This window comes from Oncorhynchus mykiss, chromosome 15 (assembly GCF_013265735.2).
Source record: "Oncorhynchus mykiss isolate Arlee chromosome 15, USDA_OmykA_1.1, whole genome shotgun sequence".
NCBI lineage: Eukaryota > Metazoa > Chordata > Actinopteri > Salmoniformes > Salmonidae > Oncorhynchus > Oncorhynchus mykiss.
The window spans coordinates 76,175,790-76,195,789 of record NC_048579.1 but is presented as its reverse complement, the minus strand read 5'-3'; the positions used below and the strand labels follow the sequence as shown (position 1 = coordinate 76,195,789).

Genomic DNA, 20,000 nt, shown 5'->3' with positions numbered 1-20,000 from the left:
TGATGACACCAGGCTTCAGACAAAACCAAGTCCCCGTTTCTATTGAAGGAAGAGAGAAAAGACTAACAGCAGCTGTTTTATAACTGTCCTCCTTTGATGTAAAACGGCTTAGAAAGATGGTTTTGGATCAACGTTTATCCACAAAATGTAGCTTGTGAGGAACATGTCCCCAGAGAGAGACAGAGACAGGGTAGAGGGAGAGAAAGAGAGAGAGAGAGAGGGTGAGAGAGAGAGAGAGAGAGAGAGAGCGACAGAGAGGGTGTCCGAGAGAGAGACAGAGAGGGTGAGAGAGAGAGAGATCGAGAGAGAGAAAGAGAGACACCGAGAGAGAGAGAGAGAGGGAGAGAGAGAGAATGAGAGGGTGAGAGAGAGGGGGTGAGAGAGAGAGGGTGAGAGAGAGAGAGAGAGAGAGAGAGAGAGAGAGAGAGGGTGAGAGAGAGAGAGAGAGAGAGAGAGAGAGAGAGAGAGAGAGAGAGAGAGAGAGAGATGGGTGAGAGAGAGAGAGGGAGTCCGAGAGAGAGACAGAGAGAGAATGAGAGAGAGAGAGAGAATGAGAGAGAGGGGGTGAGAGAGAGGGGGTGAGAGAGAGAGAGAGGGTGAGAGACGATGAGAGCGGGAAGAGGAGCAAGAGAGCGAGCCAACCCCCCACCTTGCCACCAGAGGGGGCTCACGCTTTAAAGACGGGAGGGCAGGGATGTGAGAGAGAGACACTGCCCACAAAATGAGGTGGAAACTGAGCTGCACTTCCTAACCTCCTGCCCAATGTATGACCATATTAGAGACACATATTTCCCTCAGATTACACAGATCCACAAATAATAAGAAAACAAACCCGATTTTGATAAACTCCCATATCTACTGGGTGAAATTCCACAGTGTACCATCACAGCAGCAAGATTTGTGACCTGTTGCCACAAGAAAAGGTCAACCAGTGAAGAACAGACACCATTGTAAATACAACCCATATTGATGCTTATTTATTTTATCTTCTGTCCTTTAACCATTTGTACATTGTTAAAACACTGTATATATATATATATATATATATATATATATATATTTATATATATATAATATGACATTTGTAATGTCTTTATTGTTTTGAAACTTCTGTATGTGTAATGTTTACTGTTTATTTCTCTTTTGTTTATTATCTATTTATTATATATTTCTCTTGCTTTTTTCACTTGCTATATGTTTCCCATGTGAATAAAGCCCTTATATTGATATTGAAATTGAATTGAGAGAGAAAGAGAGACATCCCCCACCCCTTTCTACCAGAGGTTAACACTTTAAAGAAGAGAGGGAACACACACACACACACACACACACACACACACACACACACACACACACACACACACACAGAGAGCAACGTGGAGGTGGTTGCCATGGTGACCTTGATCAGAGCAGGGCTTCAGAGTTGCTGACGGAGGTGGTGTGAGGGCAGAGTGTGTGTGTGTGTGTGTGTGTGCGTGCGTGTGTCTGTGTGTGTGTGTGTGTGTGCGTGCGTGTGTGTGTGTGCGTGAACAAACACCCCTGTGGCGAGGAGGAAGGCAGTCTGTGTGAATGAAATCCCAGTGCTCACAGCCTCACCTGCCCACCCAGCAGCTGATTCCGGGGTCCAGGGAGATTTACACACTGTCAGTATGAACACCTGTTATTCCTATGTCATAAAGAGACAATAAAGTCTCACAACGTCCTGGATGAAATGGAACTCTGTAAATCAGCACACACTGCAATAACAAGGACATTTACCTGGGAACACACTGCACTATAACAAGGACATTTACCTGGGAACACACTGCACTATAACAAGGACATTTACCTGGGAACACACTGTAATAACAAGGACATTTACCTGGGAACACACTGCACTATAACAAGGACATTTACCTGGGAACACACTGCACTAACAAGGACATTTACCTGGGAACACACTGTAATAACAAGGACATTTACCTGGGAACACACTGTAATAACAAGGACATTTACCTGGGAACACACTGTAATAACAAGGACATTTACCTGGGAACACACTGTAATAACAAGGACATTTACCTGGGAACACACTGCACTAACAAGGACATTTACCTGGGAACACACTGTAATAACAAGGACATTTACCTGGGAACACACTGTAATAACAAGGACATTTACCTGGGAACACACTGCACTAACAAGGACATTTACCTGGGAACACACTGTAATAACAAGGACATTTACCTGGGAACACACTGTAATAACAAGGACATTTACCTGGGAACACACTGCACTAACAAGGACATTTACCTGGGAACACACTGTAATAACAAGGACATTTACCTGGGAACACACTGTAATAACAAGGACATTTACCTGGGAACACACTGCACTAACAAGGACATTTACCTGGGCATACCTTAAGGGAACATTTCGGCATTTCGTGTATGATCAGTGAGAAAGTCCATATTGCAAATGTACGGTCCCTTACCAGACGTCCGAAATCGTTTGTAAAATTCGCAGTCGGCGTCGGGCCGTGCGGTAGGGCCGGACCTACCGGGAAGTCATCGAATGAACTTTGTCGGACGTTCGGTTTCCGTTTAAAAAAAAAAACAAGTTTTGGACCGTTTTTTCCGCCGTCCCGGAAATTCCCACCAGATGGCATACCGAATCTTATGGCAATTTGGCAAAACATCACGAGTCACGACGGGGCCTTATCTCAAAAACTGAAAATATTTCGAAGCCGAAACTTGGTGAGCGTAGGTTTGGCGTAATGGGCAGTTGGCCCCGAAAGGGATGGCGTCTAGGCCTCGACGGTTTTTGAGTTATGGCCATTTTTCTGGGATTAAAGGCTTGAAATGGAAGTAGAGAAATTATTTTTCCACTTCAGGTCAAAGCCAAGGAGCCTCTGGTGTCAATAAAAAAAGAACCAGCCAGTCATTTAAGAGAAATGGTACAATGACAAATTGGTGATGGTCACAAATAGGCGTTTTTTTTTTTCAACGGTTACAGATCCAGTTGCAGGGTGTTCATACGAATCTTTTTAAAGTGTGCTGCGGAGCTCTGCGACATTTCTGTGATTTTCTATGATTTTCTGAAATAACACAATAACTCAGTTCTTAACGTAAAGACTTAAAACTCAGGATTATGTAAAGGCATACCCCAATCAGGATATGAGTTTATTTATAGCTTCCTGTGCCAACCAGAAGTGCCTTAAATGGTGTCATAGTGGCTGTTTCCAAGGGTTAAAAAGGTCAGATCTTTTCAAAACTTCATATGTGTGATTAGGCAACCCCCATAAACTGTAAGTCAGTCATTTCTCCCAACAGATGTCAAAGAAAAGCTCTCACACACACACACACACAGCAAGGATGGAGTGACAAAGTGCGGTGCTTAAAGACACAGAGAGCAGGCAATGCAATGCATTACCATAATCCCTAGGCCGTGCCGAGTTCAACGAGCTATCCCGCTTGACCGTAGCTCGCTCGGTCTAGGCGCAGCGACCATTAGAATAGTAGGCCCAAAATGAAGCATGCCCCACAATGTCATTTGATTTTGGGTGAGAGTGAGAGAACCGTTAGGGTGAGAAGAAAAATTCCACCATAGGAATGTTCCTAAGGTCCTCCCGATCTGAACAAGCCTAACCTTGACCGTGTGGCATTAACCCTTCACAGTAAAACAGGGTTTTTTGATCTCACAGATTACAGTGTCATCTCTCCCCATAGGAATACATAGCCTGCACCACAAAATTCAACCTGAAGCCTATATGGGTTATGAATGCCGTATGAACCTGTCTTCGGTACCAGTCCATCAGGCCACTATGAGGTCTACCTGTGTTGATTCTAAGCTTCCTGGACCAACCGGAAGTGGTTAAAATCACCCTAAAAGTGTTTACCCATACACTGCCTGCAGTTTGATAGACATAGTGCATTCAACCCTGTGTAGATCAGTCAATTCTTAACGTAAAGACTTAAAACTCAGGATTCTGTAAGTGGCCATGTCAATCAAGACATGTGTTGATTTATAGCTTCCTGTGCCAACCGGAAGTGCCATAATTGGTGTCATAGTGGCTGTTTCCAAGGGTTAAAAAGGTCAGATCTTTTCAAAACTTCATATGTGTGATTAGGCAACCCCCATAAACTGTAAGTCAGTCATTTCTCCCAACAGATGTCAAAGAAAAGCTCTCACACACACACACACACAGCAAGGATGGAGTGACAAAGTGTGGTGCTTAAAGACACAGAGAGCAGGCAATGCAATGCATTACCATAATCCCTAGGCCGTGCCGAGTTCAACGAGCTATCCCGCTTGACCGTAGCTCGCTCGGTCTAGGCGCAGCGACCATTAGAATAGTAGGCCCAAAATGAAGCATGCCCCACAATGTCATTTGATTTTGGGTGAGAGTGAGAGAACCGTTAGGGTGAGAAGAAAAATTCCACCATAGGAATGTTCCTAAGGTCCTCCCGATCTGAACAAGCCTAACCTTGACCGTGTGGCATTAACCCTTCACAGTAAAACAGGGTTTTTTGATCTCACAGATTACAGTGTCATCTCTCCCCATAGGAATACATAGCCTGCACCACAAAATTCAACCTGAAGCCTATATGGGTTATGAATGCCGTATGAACCTGTCTTCGGTACCAGTCCATCAGGCCACTATGAGGTCTACCTGTGTTGATTCTAAGCTTCCTGGACCAACCGGAAGTGGTTAAAATCACCCTAAAAGTGTTTACCCATACACTGCCTGCAGTTTGATAGACATAGTGCATTCAACCCTGTGTAGATCAGTCAATTCTTAACGTAAAGACTTAAAACTCAGGATTCTGTAAGTGGCCATGTCAATCAAGACATGTGTTGATTTATAGCTTCCTGTGCCAACCGGAAGTGCCATAATTGGTGTCATAGTGGCTGTTTCCAAGGGTTAAAAAGGTCAGATCTTTTCAAAACTTCATATGTGTGATTAGGCAACCCCCATAAACTGTAAGTCAGTCATTTCTCCCAACAGATGTCAAATAAAAGCTCTCACACACACACACACACAGCAAGGATGGAGTGACAAAGTGTGGTGCTTAAAGACACAGAGAGCAGGCAATGCAATGCATTACCATAATCCCTAGGCCGTGCCGAGTTCAACGAGCTATCCCGCTTGACCGTAGCTCGCTCGGTCTAGGCGCAGCGACCATTAGAATAGTAGGCCCAAAATGAAGCATGCCCCACAATGTCATTTGATTTTGGGTGAGAGTGAGAGAAGATCTGTCCAAAACTTCATATATGTGATTAGGAAACGCCCATGAACTGTAAATCAGTCATTTTTCCCCAAAAAAATCAAAGGAAAAAAAAAATCGCACTAAAACACAACTTGGATGGAGGGACGTATTGGGGTGCGTAGAGACAGACAGTGGCTGCAATAGTTAGCTTTGTTCGAGCTAAAAAAGAACGGTCGGACCTAGAGTTCCGAAACTTTAGAAACCTGTTCTAGACCTCCGGTCGATGGTGCGTGGCGTGTTACGTGGCTCTAGACAGTTCTCGGACCGAGAAACAGCCTCGTACATTTGCAATAACTTCAATTCATTTTTGCATCACGAAAATGACGACGTTTAGTCTCAGAGATGCAAGGCTAGGTGCGTTGAAACTGGCTCGGCCCATATAGACAGACCCCAACGTTTCTGTCCGATAGCTCATTCAAGGACCCCGTAGCAAGTCATGGAAAATAGTGGATTTTCAGCACCAATTAGGATTTTTCTCGGACACCAAATTACCTATCGAGACGAAACTTGGGATTCGGGGTCGCCTCAGCTAGGCCAACACATAACATAAGAAATGGACCCGCAGCTAGAACGTAACTACGTGTTTTATGGTTTTTTTTATGGTTTGAACCGAAGGCGTTGTGAATTTTGGGCCAGCTCTGAAGTATGTAATAGTTGGCTACTAAACGAGTTGGAAAAAGTGGGTTTGGTGTCAGTTTGTATCAGTTTGGTGGTCAGAATGATATCTAATTGACTGATGGACTCTTGTCCACTTGACTCTTGTACATTTGCAATATGATTCTATAGTGAAAAAACATCACCAAAAGCGACATTCTGAAATCAACCCAAACGAGCGATTGAGATGACCCAGAATCACTGCAAAGCCATCCCGAGTTCATCGGGCCAGTCAATTTCACATTCCTGCAGGATTTTTATAGCATGACAAATTAGTGATGGTACCTGCCCATTAAAACATATTGCAAATGCACAGTGACTTTGAACAAGTAAGGAAACATGAACAAAAAAACATCCAAAACATTTTTGGGTAACCAGTTGCATATTTTAGATCACAAGCTTGAATTTTGAGCATGACAAATTCGTGACGGTACCTGCCCATTAAAACATATTGCAAATGCACAGTGACTTTGAACAAGTAAGGAAACATAAACAAAAAAACATCCCCAAATTTTTTTTGGGGGTTACCAGTTGCATATTTTAGATCACCAGGTGCACATTTCAGGTCACCAGGTGCACATTTCAGATCACCAGGTGCACGGAGGAAAATATTAACTTTTGACTTTGACTTTTGACTTCCTATGACATCATATTGCAAATGGAGAAAACATATGCCTTATGCACAAGTAAAACAAAAAGAAATATGTAATACAAGTTGACCAAGGTATAGTTTGAGCAAAGTAAAGTTTGAATTTTGAGCATGACAAATTCGTGATGGTACCTGCCCATTAAAACATATTGCAAATGCACAGTGACTTTGAAAAAGTAAGGAAACATAAACAAAAAAAATCAAAAAAATGTTGTTGCACATTTTAGATCATCAGTTGCACGGAGGAAAATCGTTACTTTTGACTTTGACTTTTGACTTCCTATGACATCATATTGCAAATGGAGAAAACATATGCCTTATGCACAAGTAAAAAAAAAAAAAAATATGATAATAAAGTATGACTAAAGTATGTTGATAAAGTTCTTATACATGTGTTATTGACACAAAAATTGAAAGAATTTTGAAAAACGGTCCAGAAAGCACTTTTTTAAGGATGTGTGAAGTTTTTTACAAAATTTTGACATTTTTGACTTTTGACTTTTGACTTCCTATGAAATCATATTCCAAATGGAGAAAACATATGCCTTATGCACAAGTAAAACATATATATATATATGATAATAAAGTATGACTAAAGTATTTTGATAAAGTTCTTATACATGTGTAATTGACACAAAAATCGAAAGAATTTTGAAAAAAGGTCCAGAAAGCACTTTAAGGATGAAGTTTTTTACCAAATTTTGACATTTTTGACTTTTGACTTTTGACTTCCTATGAAATCATATTGCAAATGGACAAAACATATGCCTTATGCGCATGTAATTAAAAAAAATATATATATGATGACAAAAGTATACTCATACAGTTCTTACACATGTGTAATTGACAAAAAAATCTAAAGAATTTTGAAAAAAGGTCCAGAAAGCACTTTTTTAAGGGTTTTTAAGTTTGTTTTTTTTAAAATCTTTTTCAAAATTTTGCTTTTGGATGTTGACTTGGGTGCCATTTGCAATATGAAAAGCCCCGGTGGAACGCACACGCCCCCTATTGGAATTTTGAAGTGTTACAATTGGCAATTGCCATATGGCATTTGCAATATACTTTGCAATAATCAACGCCAAATTGGGTGGTATTGGCCATCGTGTATATGGATTGTCCAATGCCAATATTCTGCCATTAATTTTTGTCCAAATCAGGGGGGTATTCCCTTACAAGGACAATTACCTGGGAACACACTGTACTAACAAGGACATTTACCTGGGAACACACTGCACTAACAAGGACATTTACCTGGGAACACACTGCACTATAACAAGGACATTTACCTGGGAACACACTGCACTATAACAAGGACATTTACCTGGGAACACACTAATGCAGGGTCAAGCTGGCTAAAAGGTGAAACAAAGTCAAGCTTTCAATACGCACAATAACTCATTTGAACAAATATAGTGATTTAAACAAATTGATCAAGCTAGGAGTTTCTCAGAGCCAGACATCTGGCCATTCTCTAGTAGGTTTCCTCCCACCTGGGGTGTCAGACAGACTGGTAGTCAGGGTGACAGACCGCCCACCTGGGGTGTCAGACAGTCAGACTGGTAGTCAGGGTGACAGACCGCCCACCTGGGGTGTCAGACAGTCAGACTGGTAGTCAGGGTGACAGACCGCCCAACTGGGGTGTCAGACAGTCAGACTGGTAGTCAGGGTGACAGACCGCCCACGTGGGGTGTCAGGTAGTCAGGGTGACAGACCGCCCACTTGGGGTGTTAAAGGTTAAAGGTTAAATGAAGAAATAAACAATGCTAACTGGGTGCAGTTTGCTGGCTGACCTGTGTGTGTGTGTGTGATGTGTGTGTATGTGTGTGTGTGTGTACACATGTTCCAACATGACTCACTGACGTCAATTCAACATCTATTCCACGTTGCTTCAACGTCATTTGGAAACGACATTGTCAGAACGTGATGATGTGGAAACGACATTGTCAGGAGGTGATGATGTGGAAACGACATTGTCAGAACGTGATGATGTGGAAACGACATTGTCAGGAGGTGATGATGTGGAAACAACATTGTCAGGAGATGATGATGTGGAAACGACGTTGTCAGAACGTGATGATGTGGAAACGACATTGTCAGGAGGTGATGATGTGGAAACGACATTGTCAGGAGGTGATGATGTGGAAATGACATTGTCAGGACGTGATGATGTGGAAACGACATTGTCAAGAGGTGATGATGTGGAAACGACATTGTCATGACGTGATGATGTGGAAATGACATTGTCAGGAGATGATGATGTGGAAACGACGTTGTCAGAACGTGATGATGTGGAAACGACATTGTCAGGAGGTGATGATGTGGAAACGACATTGTCAGAACGTGATGATGTGGAAACGACATTGTCAGAACGTGATGATGTGGAAACGACATTGTCAGGACGTGATGATGTGGAAACGACATTGTCAGGAGGTGATGATGTGGAAACGACATTGTCATGACGTGATGATGTGGAAACGACATTGTCATGGCGTGATGATGTGGAAACGACATTGTCAGGAGGTGATGATGTGGAAACGACATTGTCAGGACGTGATGATGTGGAAACGACATTGTCATGACGTGATGATGTAGAAACGACATTGTCAGGAGGTGATGATGTGGAAACGACATTGTCATGACGTGATGATGTGGAAACGACATTGTCATGACGTGATGATGTGGAATGTATCTGACCCTAACAGGTTACGGAGTGTGAGTCAGAATGTCTACAACGTGTGAATGTGAAACACTGAGAGCATCGGCTGGCAGGGAGGAGGTGAGAAAAGTCTCCTGCACTGAAACAAATCCAACCTCCACGGGAGATCACTGCTCACAGCATAGTGGAGGAAACGAGAGGGGTTGGGTACTGTCACAGGCACTGAAGATACATTTCAACTGTTAGGGATAATAAAGATCTATTCTATTATATCATACTATTATGTTATTCTGTTATATTGTTATATTATTATATAATATTATTCTATTCTACTATTCTATTTGATTCTATTGCCTGGAGACCCTATTCATGGGTTGCATGATTCGTCACAATGTTGTTTGGAACCTTTTTTTTGTAGGACTGACGCTCAGCAGTGTCTCAGGCTGCTGATGAAGATGCAGTCTAAAGTTAATTACCGTGGCTTGGAAACATCATGACATTTCAAAAAGAGGAACATAATGAACAGGTCAAGCCTTTGTCATCATTGTGATGTCGCCAGATTGACTTCAGAAACAGCATAACTTGTGCTGGCTAGCTAAGATTGAGGGGAGAGCACCGGCATTTTTACTAGCTATCGTTAGCTAGCAAAACATTGCCAGATAGATCATGACAACATTGCCAGATAGATCATGACAACATTGCCATATAGATCATGACAACATTGCCAGATAGATCATGACACCATTGCCAGATAGATCATGACAACATTGCCAGATAGATCATGGCAACATGTCTCTCCTAACCCTCCTGTCACTCCTATCCCTCCTATCCCTCCCAACCCTCCTGTCTCTCATAACCCTCCTACCCCTCCTGTCTCTCCTAACCCTCCTAACCCTCCTGTCTCTCCTAACCCTCCTGTCTCTCCAACCCCTACTGTCTCTCCAAACCCTCCTGTCTCTCCTAACCCTCCTGTCTCTCCTAACCCGCCTGTCTCTCCTAACCTTCCTGTCTCTCCAACCCCTCCTGTCTCTCCTAACCCTCCTGTCTCTCCTAACCCTCCTGTCTCTACTACCCCTCCTGTCTCTACTACCCCTCCTGTCTCTCATAACCCTCCTGTCTCTCCTAACCCTCCTGTCTCTCCTAACCCTCCTAACCCGCCTGTCTCTACTACCCCTGCTGTCTCTCCTAACCCTCCTGTCTCTACTACCCCTCCTGTCTCTACTACCCCTCCTGTCTCTCCTAACCTTCCTGTCTCTCCTAACCCTCCTGTCTCTCCTAACCTTCCTGTCTCTCCTAACCCTCCTGTCTCTCCTAACCTTCCTGTCTCTCCTAACCCTCCTGTCTCTCCTAACCCTCCTGTCTCTCCTAACTCTCCTGTCTCTCCTAACCCTTCTGTCTCTCCTAATCCTCCTGTCTCTCCTAACCCTCCTGTCTCTCCTAACCCTCCTACCCCTCCTGTCTCTCCTACCCCTCCTGTCTCTCCTAACCCTCATCTCCTGTCTCTCCTACCCCTCCTGTCTCTCCTAACCCTCATGTCCCTCCTTAACCCTCCTGTCTCTCCTACCCCTCCTGTCTCTCCTACCCCTCCTGTCTCTCCTACCCCTCCTGTCTCTCCTAACCCTCCTGTCTCTCCTAACCCTCCTGTCTCTCCTAACCCTCCTGTCTCTCCTAACCCTCCTGTCTCTCCTAATCCTCCTGTCTCTCCTAACCCTCCTGTCTCTCCTAACCTTCATGTATCTCCTAACCCTCCTACCCCTCCTGTCTCTCCTACCCCTCCTGTCTCTCCTAACCCTCATTTCCCTCCTTAACCCTCCTGTCTCTCCTACCCCTCCTGTCTCTACTACCCCTCCTGTCTCTCCTAACCTTCCTGTCTCTCCTACCCCTCCTGTCTCTCCTAACCCTCCTGTCTCTCCTAACCCTCCTATCACCTAGAGACCCTGAACAGGCAGTTAAGGGCGGCAGGGTAGTCTAGTGGTTAGAGCGTTGGACTAGTAACTGGAAGGTTGCAAGTTCAAATCCCCGAGCTGACAAATCTGTCGTTCTGCCCCTGAACAGGCAGTTAACCCCTGTTAGCCCACTGTTCCTAGGCCCTCGTTGAAAATAAGAATTTGTTCTTAACTGACTTGCCTGGTTAAATAAAGGTAAAATAAAAATAAAAACCTACAGAGCAACATCAGAGGGCTCAAGCTCCAGGCCATAGAGACTCATTGCTGAAGGGCGTCGTTATTCTTCTGTCATATAGCCAGTCTCAGAGGTCGTTATACTTCTGTCATATAGCCAGTCTCAGGGGTCGTTATACTTCTGTCATATAGCCAGTCTCAGAGGTCGTTATACTTCTGTCATATAGCCAGTCTCAGGGCTGTCATATAGCCAGTCTCAGGGGTCGTTATACTTCTGTCATATAGCCAGTCTCATGACTCGTTATACTTCTGTCATATAGCCAGTCTCAGAGGAATTTATACTTCCGTCATATAGCCAGTCTCAGGGGTCGTTATACTTCTGTCATATAGCCAGTCTCAGGGCTGTCATATAGCCAGTCTCAGGGGTCGTTATACTTCTGTCATATAGCCAGTCTCATGACTCGTTATACTTCTGTCATATAGCCAGTCTCAGAGGTCGTTATACTTCTGTCATATAGCCAGTCTCAGGGGTCGTTATACTTCTGTCATATAGCCAGTCTCAGGGGTCGTTATACTTCTGTCATATAGCCAGTCTCAGGGGTCGTTATACTTCTGTCATATAGCCAGTCTCAGGGGTCGTTATACTTCTGTCATATAGCCAGTCTCAGGGGTCGTTATACTTCTGTCATATAGCCAGTCTCAGGGGTCGTTATACTTCTGTCATATAGCCAGTCTCAGGACTGTCATATAGCCAGTCTCAGGACTGTCTGATCTGTCTGTATGACAGAGGTCAACCTGACTGATCTGATCTGTCTGTATGACAGAGGTCAAACTGTCTGATATGTCTGTAAGACAGAGGTCAACCTGTCTGATCTGATCTGTCTGTATGACAGAGGTCAACCTGTCTGATCTGATCTGTTTGTATGACAGATGTCAACCTGACTGACTATGTCTGTATGACATAGGTCAACCTCTCAAATTGGTCTACAAGGGTAGACCAGCTATAGTTAATAATGACTTCTCTATAGTCAGGTCCTGTAGTTAATAATGACTTCTCTATAGTCCTGTAGTTAATAATGACTTCTCTATAGTCCTGTAGTTAATAATGACTTCTCTATAGTCAGGTCCTGTAGTTAATAATGACTTATCTATAGTCAGGTAGTTAATAATGACTTCTCTATAGTCAGGTCCTGTAGTTAATAATGACTTCTCTATAGTCAGGTCCTGTAGTTAATAATGACTTCTCTATAGTCAGGTCCTGTAGTTAATAATGACTTCTCTATAGTCAGGTCCTGGTCTACTACCAACCTCTCTGATCTAGTCCTGACTGTGGAAGAAGGAGAACGTCTCAGACTAGGCTAAGAGTTGACAGGACAGGGCTAACACAATTCTCCAAAGAAGCACACAGGTTCAGTATAGGAGTAAACTGTTGTACAGAACAACACAGGTTCAGTATAGGAGTAAACCGTTGTACATAACAACACAGGTTCAGTATAGGAGTAAAATGTTGTACAGAACAACACAGGTTCAGTATAGGAGTAAACTGCTGTACAGAACAACACAGGTTCAGTATAGGAGTAAACTGCTGTACAGAACAACACAGGTTCAGTATAGGAGTAAACTGCTGTACAGAACAACACAGGTTCAGTATAGGAGTAAACTGCTGTACAGAACAACACAGGTTCAGTATAGGAGTAAACTGCTGTACAGAACAACACAGGTTCAGTATAGGAGTAAACTGCTGTACATAACAACACAGGTTCAGTATAGGAGTAAACTGCTGTACAGAACAACACATCTTATGGTACTCTTCCATAGCAGGATGCCAGGATTGTCAGTTTGGATTCATTATGTGTCTGAAAAAGTGAATCCCATAAGAGTAGAGAGCTCAGTTCCGGTTGAATAACTAACACAGGGCCACAGGCCCCTTCGTCTCCCATCATTCCTCTGGAGTGGCGTGATAAGCACTCCTCTCTCTCTCTCTCTCTCTCTCACTGAGGAGGATTTGGTTATTTTAGGTTGCGGCATTGCGTTCCAGCGCCTCCTCCACTTTCCCCTTCCTGTCCTCTCCGTGATCTTGTTATTAATTTTAATCCACTTCCTCTCACTCACTCGTCTCCTCCGGATCAAATCATTTCAAACTTCACAGCCAGCGAGCTGCTGACTTAACAGGCTCTCACTCGCCACAAAGCACGGGATACAGCTTATCTGATGGCTTCAATATGCACCACATGTGGAGGTTATACCTAGTATGCACGTGAATAGGGTGCGAGTGTCATGTTTTAGCTGTTAAATGTGCTGAAAAGGGAATACAATTGAAACCTGAACCTTTCAAAATGGTACCAGAGAGAAGATTGGAGGTCCACACATCAGAGGATGTTGACTTGAATGGGAACATCTGTTGTTTTAAATGACACTGTCAGTCCTCCCATAGAAAAACCTATTGTACCTCATAGAAATTCAGATACTAGAATAGACATGACCTTTTCAGTTGACATTTGACAGTGGGTGGACAGGCAGGTCATCTTTTTTTAGTGGTATTAATTAGAATGTAAAACATGTTAATTAAATGTAAATGTCAATGGTGTACCAACTAGTGGCCTGAAGGGATTGACCCATTCTATGAGTTATATTTCTACGGTTGAAATGAGACCTCCTCCCTGTATTCAAGAGCATGTTGTGTCTCAACCGATCGTGGGCACGACACAAAAACATCAGTCAAATATCATCTTAGCTACAACATATGCGAACATGACAAAAATAATTTTTTTAAATACCTCATTTATGTTTTTAGACATTTGAGGTTTAAGGTTTAAAAATTAAAATGTGTATACTTTTCTTTAAAGGTATAATTAAATAGTTTAACAACACTGATTGTTAGCTTTTAAATGATATCAAACTCAACCGTTTATCTGTGACAGAGATGGTATCAAACTCAACCGTTTATCTGTGACAGAGATGGTATCAAACTCAACCGTTTATCTGTGACAGTGATGGTATCAAACTCAACCGTTTATCTGTGACAGAGATGGTATCAAACTCAACTGTTTATCTGTGACAGAGATGGTATCAAACTCAACCGTTTATCTGTGACAGAGATGGTATCAAACTCAACCGTTTATCTGTGGCAGCGATGGTATCAAACTCAACCGTTTATCTGTGACAGTGATGGTATCAAACTCAACCGTTTATCTGTGACAGAGATGGTATCAAACTCAACCGTTTATCTGTGACAGCGATGATATCAAACTCAACCGTTTATCTGTGACAGTGTTGGTATCAAACTCAACAGTTTACCTGTGACAGTGATGGTATCAAACTCAACCGTTTATCTGTGACAGCGATGGTATCAAACTCAACAGTTTACCTGTGACAGCGATGGTATCAAACTCAACCGTTTATCTGTGACAGCGATGATATCAAACTCAACCGTTTATCTGTGACAGTGATGGTATCAAACTCAACCGTTTATCTGTGACAGCGATGGTATCAAACTCAACAGTTTACCGGTGACAGTGATGGTATCAAACTCAACAGTTTACCGGTGACAGTATCAAACTCAACCGTTTATCTGTGCCAGTGATGGTATCAAACTCAACCGTTTATCTGTGACAGTGATGGTATCAAACTCAACAGTTTATCTGTGACAGTGATGGTATCAAACTCAACCGTTTATCTGTGACAGTGATGGTATCAAACTCAACCGTTTATCTGTGCCAGCGATGGTATCATACTCAACAGTTTACCGGTGACAGTGATGGTATCAAACTCAACCGTTTATCTGTGACAGTATCAAACTCAACCGTTTATCTGTGACAGTGATGGTATCAAACTCAACCGTTTATCTGTGACAGTGATGGTATCAAACTCAACCGTTTATCTGTGACAGTGATGGTATCAAACTCAACCGTTTATCTGTGACAGTGATGGTATCAAACTCAACAGTTTATCTGTGACAGTGATGGTATCAAACTCAACAGTTTATCTGTGATAGTGATGGTATCAAACTCAACAGTTTATCTGTGACAGTGATGGTAAGGTGCTGCATGCTAAATGGGTCGACTCGGAGCGCCTTGATCTCTTGAACGGTTAAACATTCAGGTCCAAAAAGTCACATTCTGACCCCTTTTCTACCAGGAAAACATGTACGGATGGTTTAGTTTAAATCAAAATGGATGCTGTCAAAAAGGGAAGGAATTCAACATGGATTTAGCCCGACAGCCAACCTATAGGCTACAGAACAGCTAGACAAGCCAGTCAGAACTAATACATCTATATTGACAAGCCAGTCAGAATTAAAACATCTATATTGACAAGCCAGTCAGAACTAAAACATCTATATTGACAAGCCAGCCAGAACTAAAACATCTATATTGACAAGCCAGTCAGAACTAAAACATCTATATTGACAAGCCAGCCAGAACTAAAACATCTATATTGACAAGCCAGCCAGAACTAAAACATCTATATTGACAAGCCAGCCAGAACTAAAACATCTATATTGACAAGCCAGCCAGAACTAAAACATCTATATTGACAAGCCAGCCAGAACTAAAACATCTATGTTGACAAGCCAGCCAGAACTAAAACATCTATATTGACAAGCCAGTCAGAACTAAAACATCTATATTGAGAAGCCAGTCAGAACTAAAACATCTATGTTGACAAGCCAGTCAGAACTAATACATATATATTGACAAGCCAGTCAGAACTAAAACATCTATATTGACAAGCCAGCCAGAACTAAAACATCTATATTGACAAGCCAGCCAGAACTAAAACATCTATATTGACAAGCCAGTCAGAACTAAAACATCTATATTGACAAGCCAGCCAGAACTAAAACATCTATATTGACAAGCCAGCCAGAACTAAAACATCTATATTGACAAGCCAGTCAGAACTAAAACATCTATATTGACAAGCCAGCCAGAACTAAAACATCTATATTGACAAGCCAGCCAGAACTAAAACATCTATATTGACAAGCCAGCCAGAACTAAAACATCTATATTGACAAGCCAGCCAGAACTAAAACATCTATATTGACAAGCCAGTCAGAACTAAAACATCTATATTGACAAGCCAGTCAGAACTAAAACATCTATATTGACAAGCCAGTCAGAACTAAAACATCTATATTGACAAGCCAGTCAGAACTAAAACATCTATATTGATAAGCCAGTCAGAACTAAAACATCTATATTGACAAGCCAGTCAGAACTAAAACATCTATATTGACAAGCCAGTCAGAACTAAAACATCTATGTTGACAAGCCAGCCAGAACTAAAACATATATGTTGACAAGCCAGCCAGAACTAAAACATCTATGTTGACAAGAAAGCCAGCCAGAACTAAAACATATATATTGACAAGAAAGCCAGCCAGAACTAACACATATATATTGACAAGAAAGCCACCCAGAACTAAAACATATATATTGACAAGAAAGCCAGCCAGAACTAACACATATATATTGACAAGAAAGCCACCCAGAACTAAAACATATATATTGACAAGAAAGCCACCCAGAACTAACACATATATATTGACAAGAAAGCCACCCAGAACTAAAACATCTATATTGACAAGAAAGCCACCCAGAACTAAAACATATATATTGACAAGAAAGCCACCCAGAACTAACACATATATATTGACAAGAAAGCCACCCAGAACTAAAACATCTATATTGACAAGAAAGCCACCCAGAACTAACACATATATATTGACAAGAAAGCCACCCAGAACTAAAACATCTATATTGACAAGAAAGCCACCCAGAACTAATACATATATATTGACAAGAAAGCCACCCAGAACTAACACATATATATTGACAAGAAAGCCACCCAGAACTAACACATATATATTGACAAGAAAGCCACCCAGAACTAAAACATCTATATTGACAAGAAAGCCACCCAGAACTAATACATATATATTGACAAGAAAGCCACCCAGAACTAACACATATATATTGACAAGAAAGCCACCCAGAACTAAAACATATATATTGACAAGAAAGCCACCCAGAACTAATACATATATATTGACAAGAAAGCCAGCCACATCCACACAGTACTACCAGAGTGACAAGACAACCAACTCCATACATTATTCAACTACAGAACAGCTATAGTGACCTATACAGGTTAGCTGTTCATGGTTTGTATGTTTGGTCACAATATTGTTTTGGACTGAATTTAAATTAAATTAAAAAGGAAAAGTAGATATTTGACAACTGGGCTGACAAAGCTGAACTCCTTATCGCAAGTCGAGCATGTTACTCAATGCATCGTCAATGAGAGCTGATGCAAGATGAAATCAAAACTGCATTAGTGGCTTGGAAATAAAAATGACTTTCAAAATGAGGCAAATAATTAGTAGGAAAACCTTTTGTCGTCACTTTGATGTCACCGGATTTATTATAGATGCAGTATAAGGTTAGCTAATTAGCTAAAATTGAGGGGAGGCCACCGGATTTTAGCTAGCTGACGCTAGCATTGCTAGCTATTTTTTGACGAACTTTGCAAGCTAATGACAACATTGCCACGTCTAAAGTAAATGTGACGACATAATAATGCATGGCAAAGTTGTACCCTACTCAATATTTCACTACTTTAACCATGTCATTGTATGTCCAGGCACTATAGTGTAATTTAGACTAAACAGTAGTTTGCCTCCGTCCAGAATGACTTGGTTTATCACCGCCTTAGGGCGCCACCGGAAGAGCACGGATTGACAACGTTCATAACAACGTAACATGACAACGGCATGACGTGACCACGTGATGGACGTACAACCTATGAGTAAAGGACAAGCAACCAGCCGGATGTACATTTAGAACAGCTAAACTGACAGCTACTGTTTTAGTAACGTGAGACAATCAGCTCTATACAGTACAGTTAGTGACACAAACCAGGTAGATCTATAGACACAGAACAGCAACAGTGAAAAGCCAGACAGATCTACATGTCTATGTCTTAACGCAAACCATTCTCCACCACAATCCATTTTTTCTGGTTACCTTCTTCGTCGCTTTTGTAGCAGGAATCTGCAATATGAGAATTCTTCATTGGAATATTTCTATGGAGTTTAACATTCGTATTGATCTTCATCCTAATATTGGTATTGATTTGTATTGTACAATGATTGTCCCTGATGCCTCTACTGTTTGAATCATAGCTCATATACACTGTTTGATGTGGTTGCCTGGTGGACAGAGAGTATGAAGTCGTTCACATGAATAAAGAGGCTACAGTTTCCCTCTTCCATCTCCAGACAATTATTTGTAGCATATATATATCCTTTGTATATGACTGTTCAAGTTTCTCTGTCCACACCTCAGCAGTCATCAACACAGCGTGGACATGTTAAACAGCAGGCTATATGCTTCACAGTGTAACAGTATAGGCTATATACTTCACAGTGTAACAGTATAGAGTAGCTAGGCTATATACTTCACAGTGTAACAGTATAGACTAGCTAGGCTATATACTTCACAGTGTAACAGTATAGAGTAGCTAGGCTATATACTTCACAGTGTAACAGTATTGAGTAGCTAGGCTATATGCTTCACAGTGTAACAGTATAGGCTATATACTTCACAGTGTAACAGTATAGACTAGCTAGGCTATATACTTCACAGTGTAACAGTATAGAATAGCTAGGCTATATACTTCACAGTGTAACAGTATAGAGTAGCTAGGCTACATACTTCACAGTGTAACAGTATTGAGTAGCTAGGCTATATGCTTCACAGTGTAACAGTATTGAGTAGCTAGGCTATATGCTTCACAGTGTAACAGTATAGAGTAGCTAGGCTATATGCTTCACAGTGTAACAGTATTGAGTAGCTAGGCTATATGCTTCACAGTGTAACAGTATAGACTAGCTAGGCTATATGCTTCACAGTGTAACAGTATGGAGTAGCTAGGCTACATACTTCACAGTGTAACAGTATTGAGTAGCTAGGCTATATGCTTCACAGTGTAACAGTATAGAGTAGCTAGGCTATATGCTTCACAGTGTAACAGTATTGAGTAGCTAGGCTATATGCTTCACAGTGTAACAGTATTGAGTAGCTAGGCTATATGCTTCACAGTGTAACAGTATAGAGTAGCTAGGCTACATACTTCACAGTGTAACAGTATAGAGTAGCTAGGCTACATACTTCACAGTGTAACAGTATTGAGTAGCTAGGCTATATGCTTCACAGTGTAACAGTATAGAGTAGCTAGGCTATATGCTTCACAGTGTAACAGTATTGAGTAGCTAGGCTATATGCTTCACAGTGTAACAGTATTGAGTAGCTAGGCTATATGCTTCACAGTGTAACAGTATAGAGTAGCTAGGCTACATACTTCACAGTGTAACAGTATAGAGTAGCTAGGCTATATGCTTCACAGTGTAACAGTATAGAGTAGCTAGGCTATATGCTTCACAGTGTAACAGTATTGAGTAGCTAGGCTATATGCTTCACAGTGTAACAGTATTGAGTAGCTAGGCTATATGCTTCACAGTGTAACAGTATTGAGTAGCTAGGCTATATGCTTCACAGTGTAACAGTATAGAGTAGCTAGGCTACATACTTCACAGTGTAACAGTATAGAGTAGCTAGGCTATATGCTTCACAGTGTAACAGTATTGAGTAGCTAGGCTATATGCT

General features: G+C 41.8%; 1 protein-coding gene across 11 annotated transcripts in view; it reads right to left on the bottom strand.

Moving 5' to 3' along the window:
• LOC118938861 (glutamate receptor-interacting protein 1-like) overlaps window positions 1–20,000 on the bottom strand; it is a 738,669-nt gene that overhangs the window by 275,028 nt on the left and 443,641 nt on the right. For 6 of the 11 annotated variants that reach the window (XM_036945416.1, XM_036945409.1, XM_036945414.1 and 3 more), the window contains exon 2: window positions 18,360–18,386. The exons of the other annotated variants lie outside the window; for them this stretch is intronic. In XM_036945416.1, coding sequence (XP_036801311.1) covers window positions 18,360–18,386 — 27 coding nt within the window. The remainder of the gene's footprint in view (window positions 1–18,359; window positions 18,387–20,000) is intronic. 11 annotated transcript variants of the gene reach the window in all.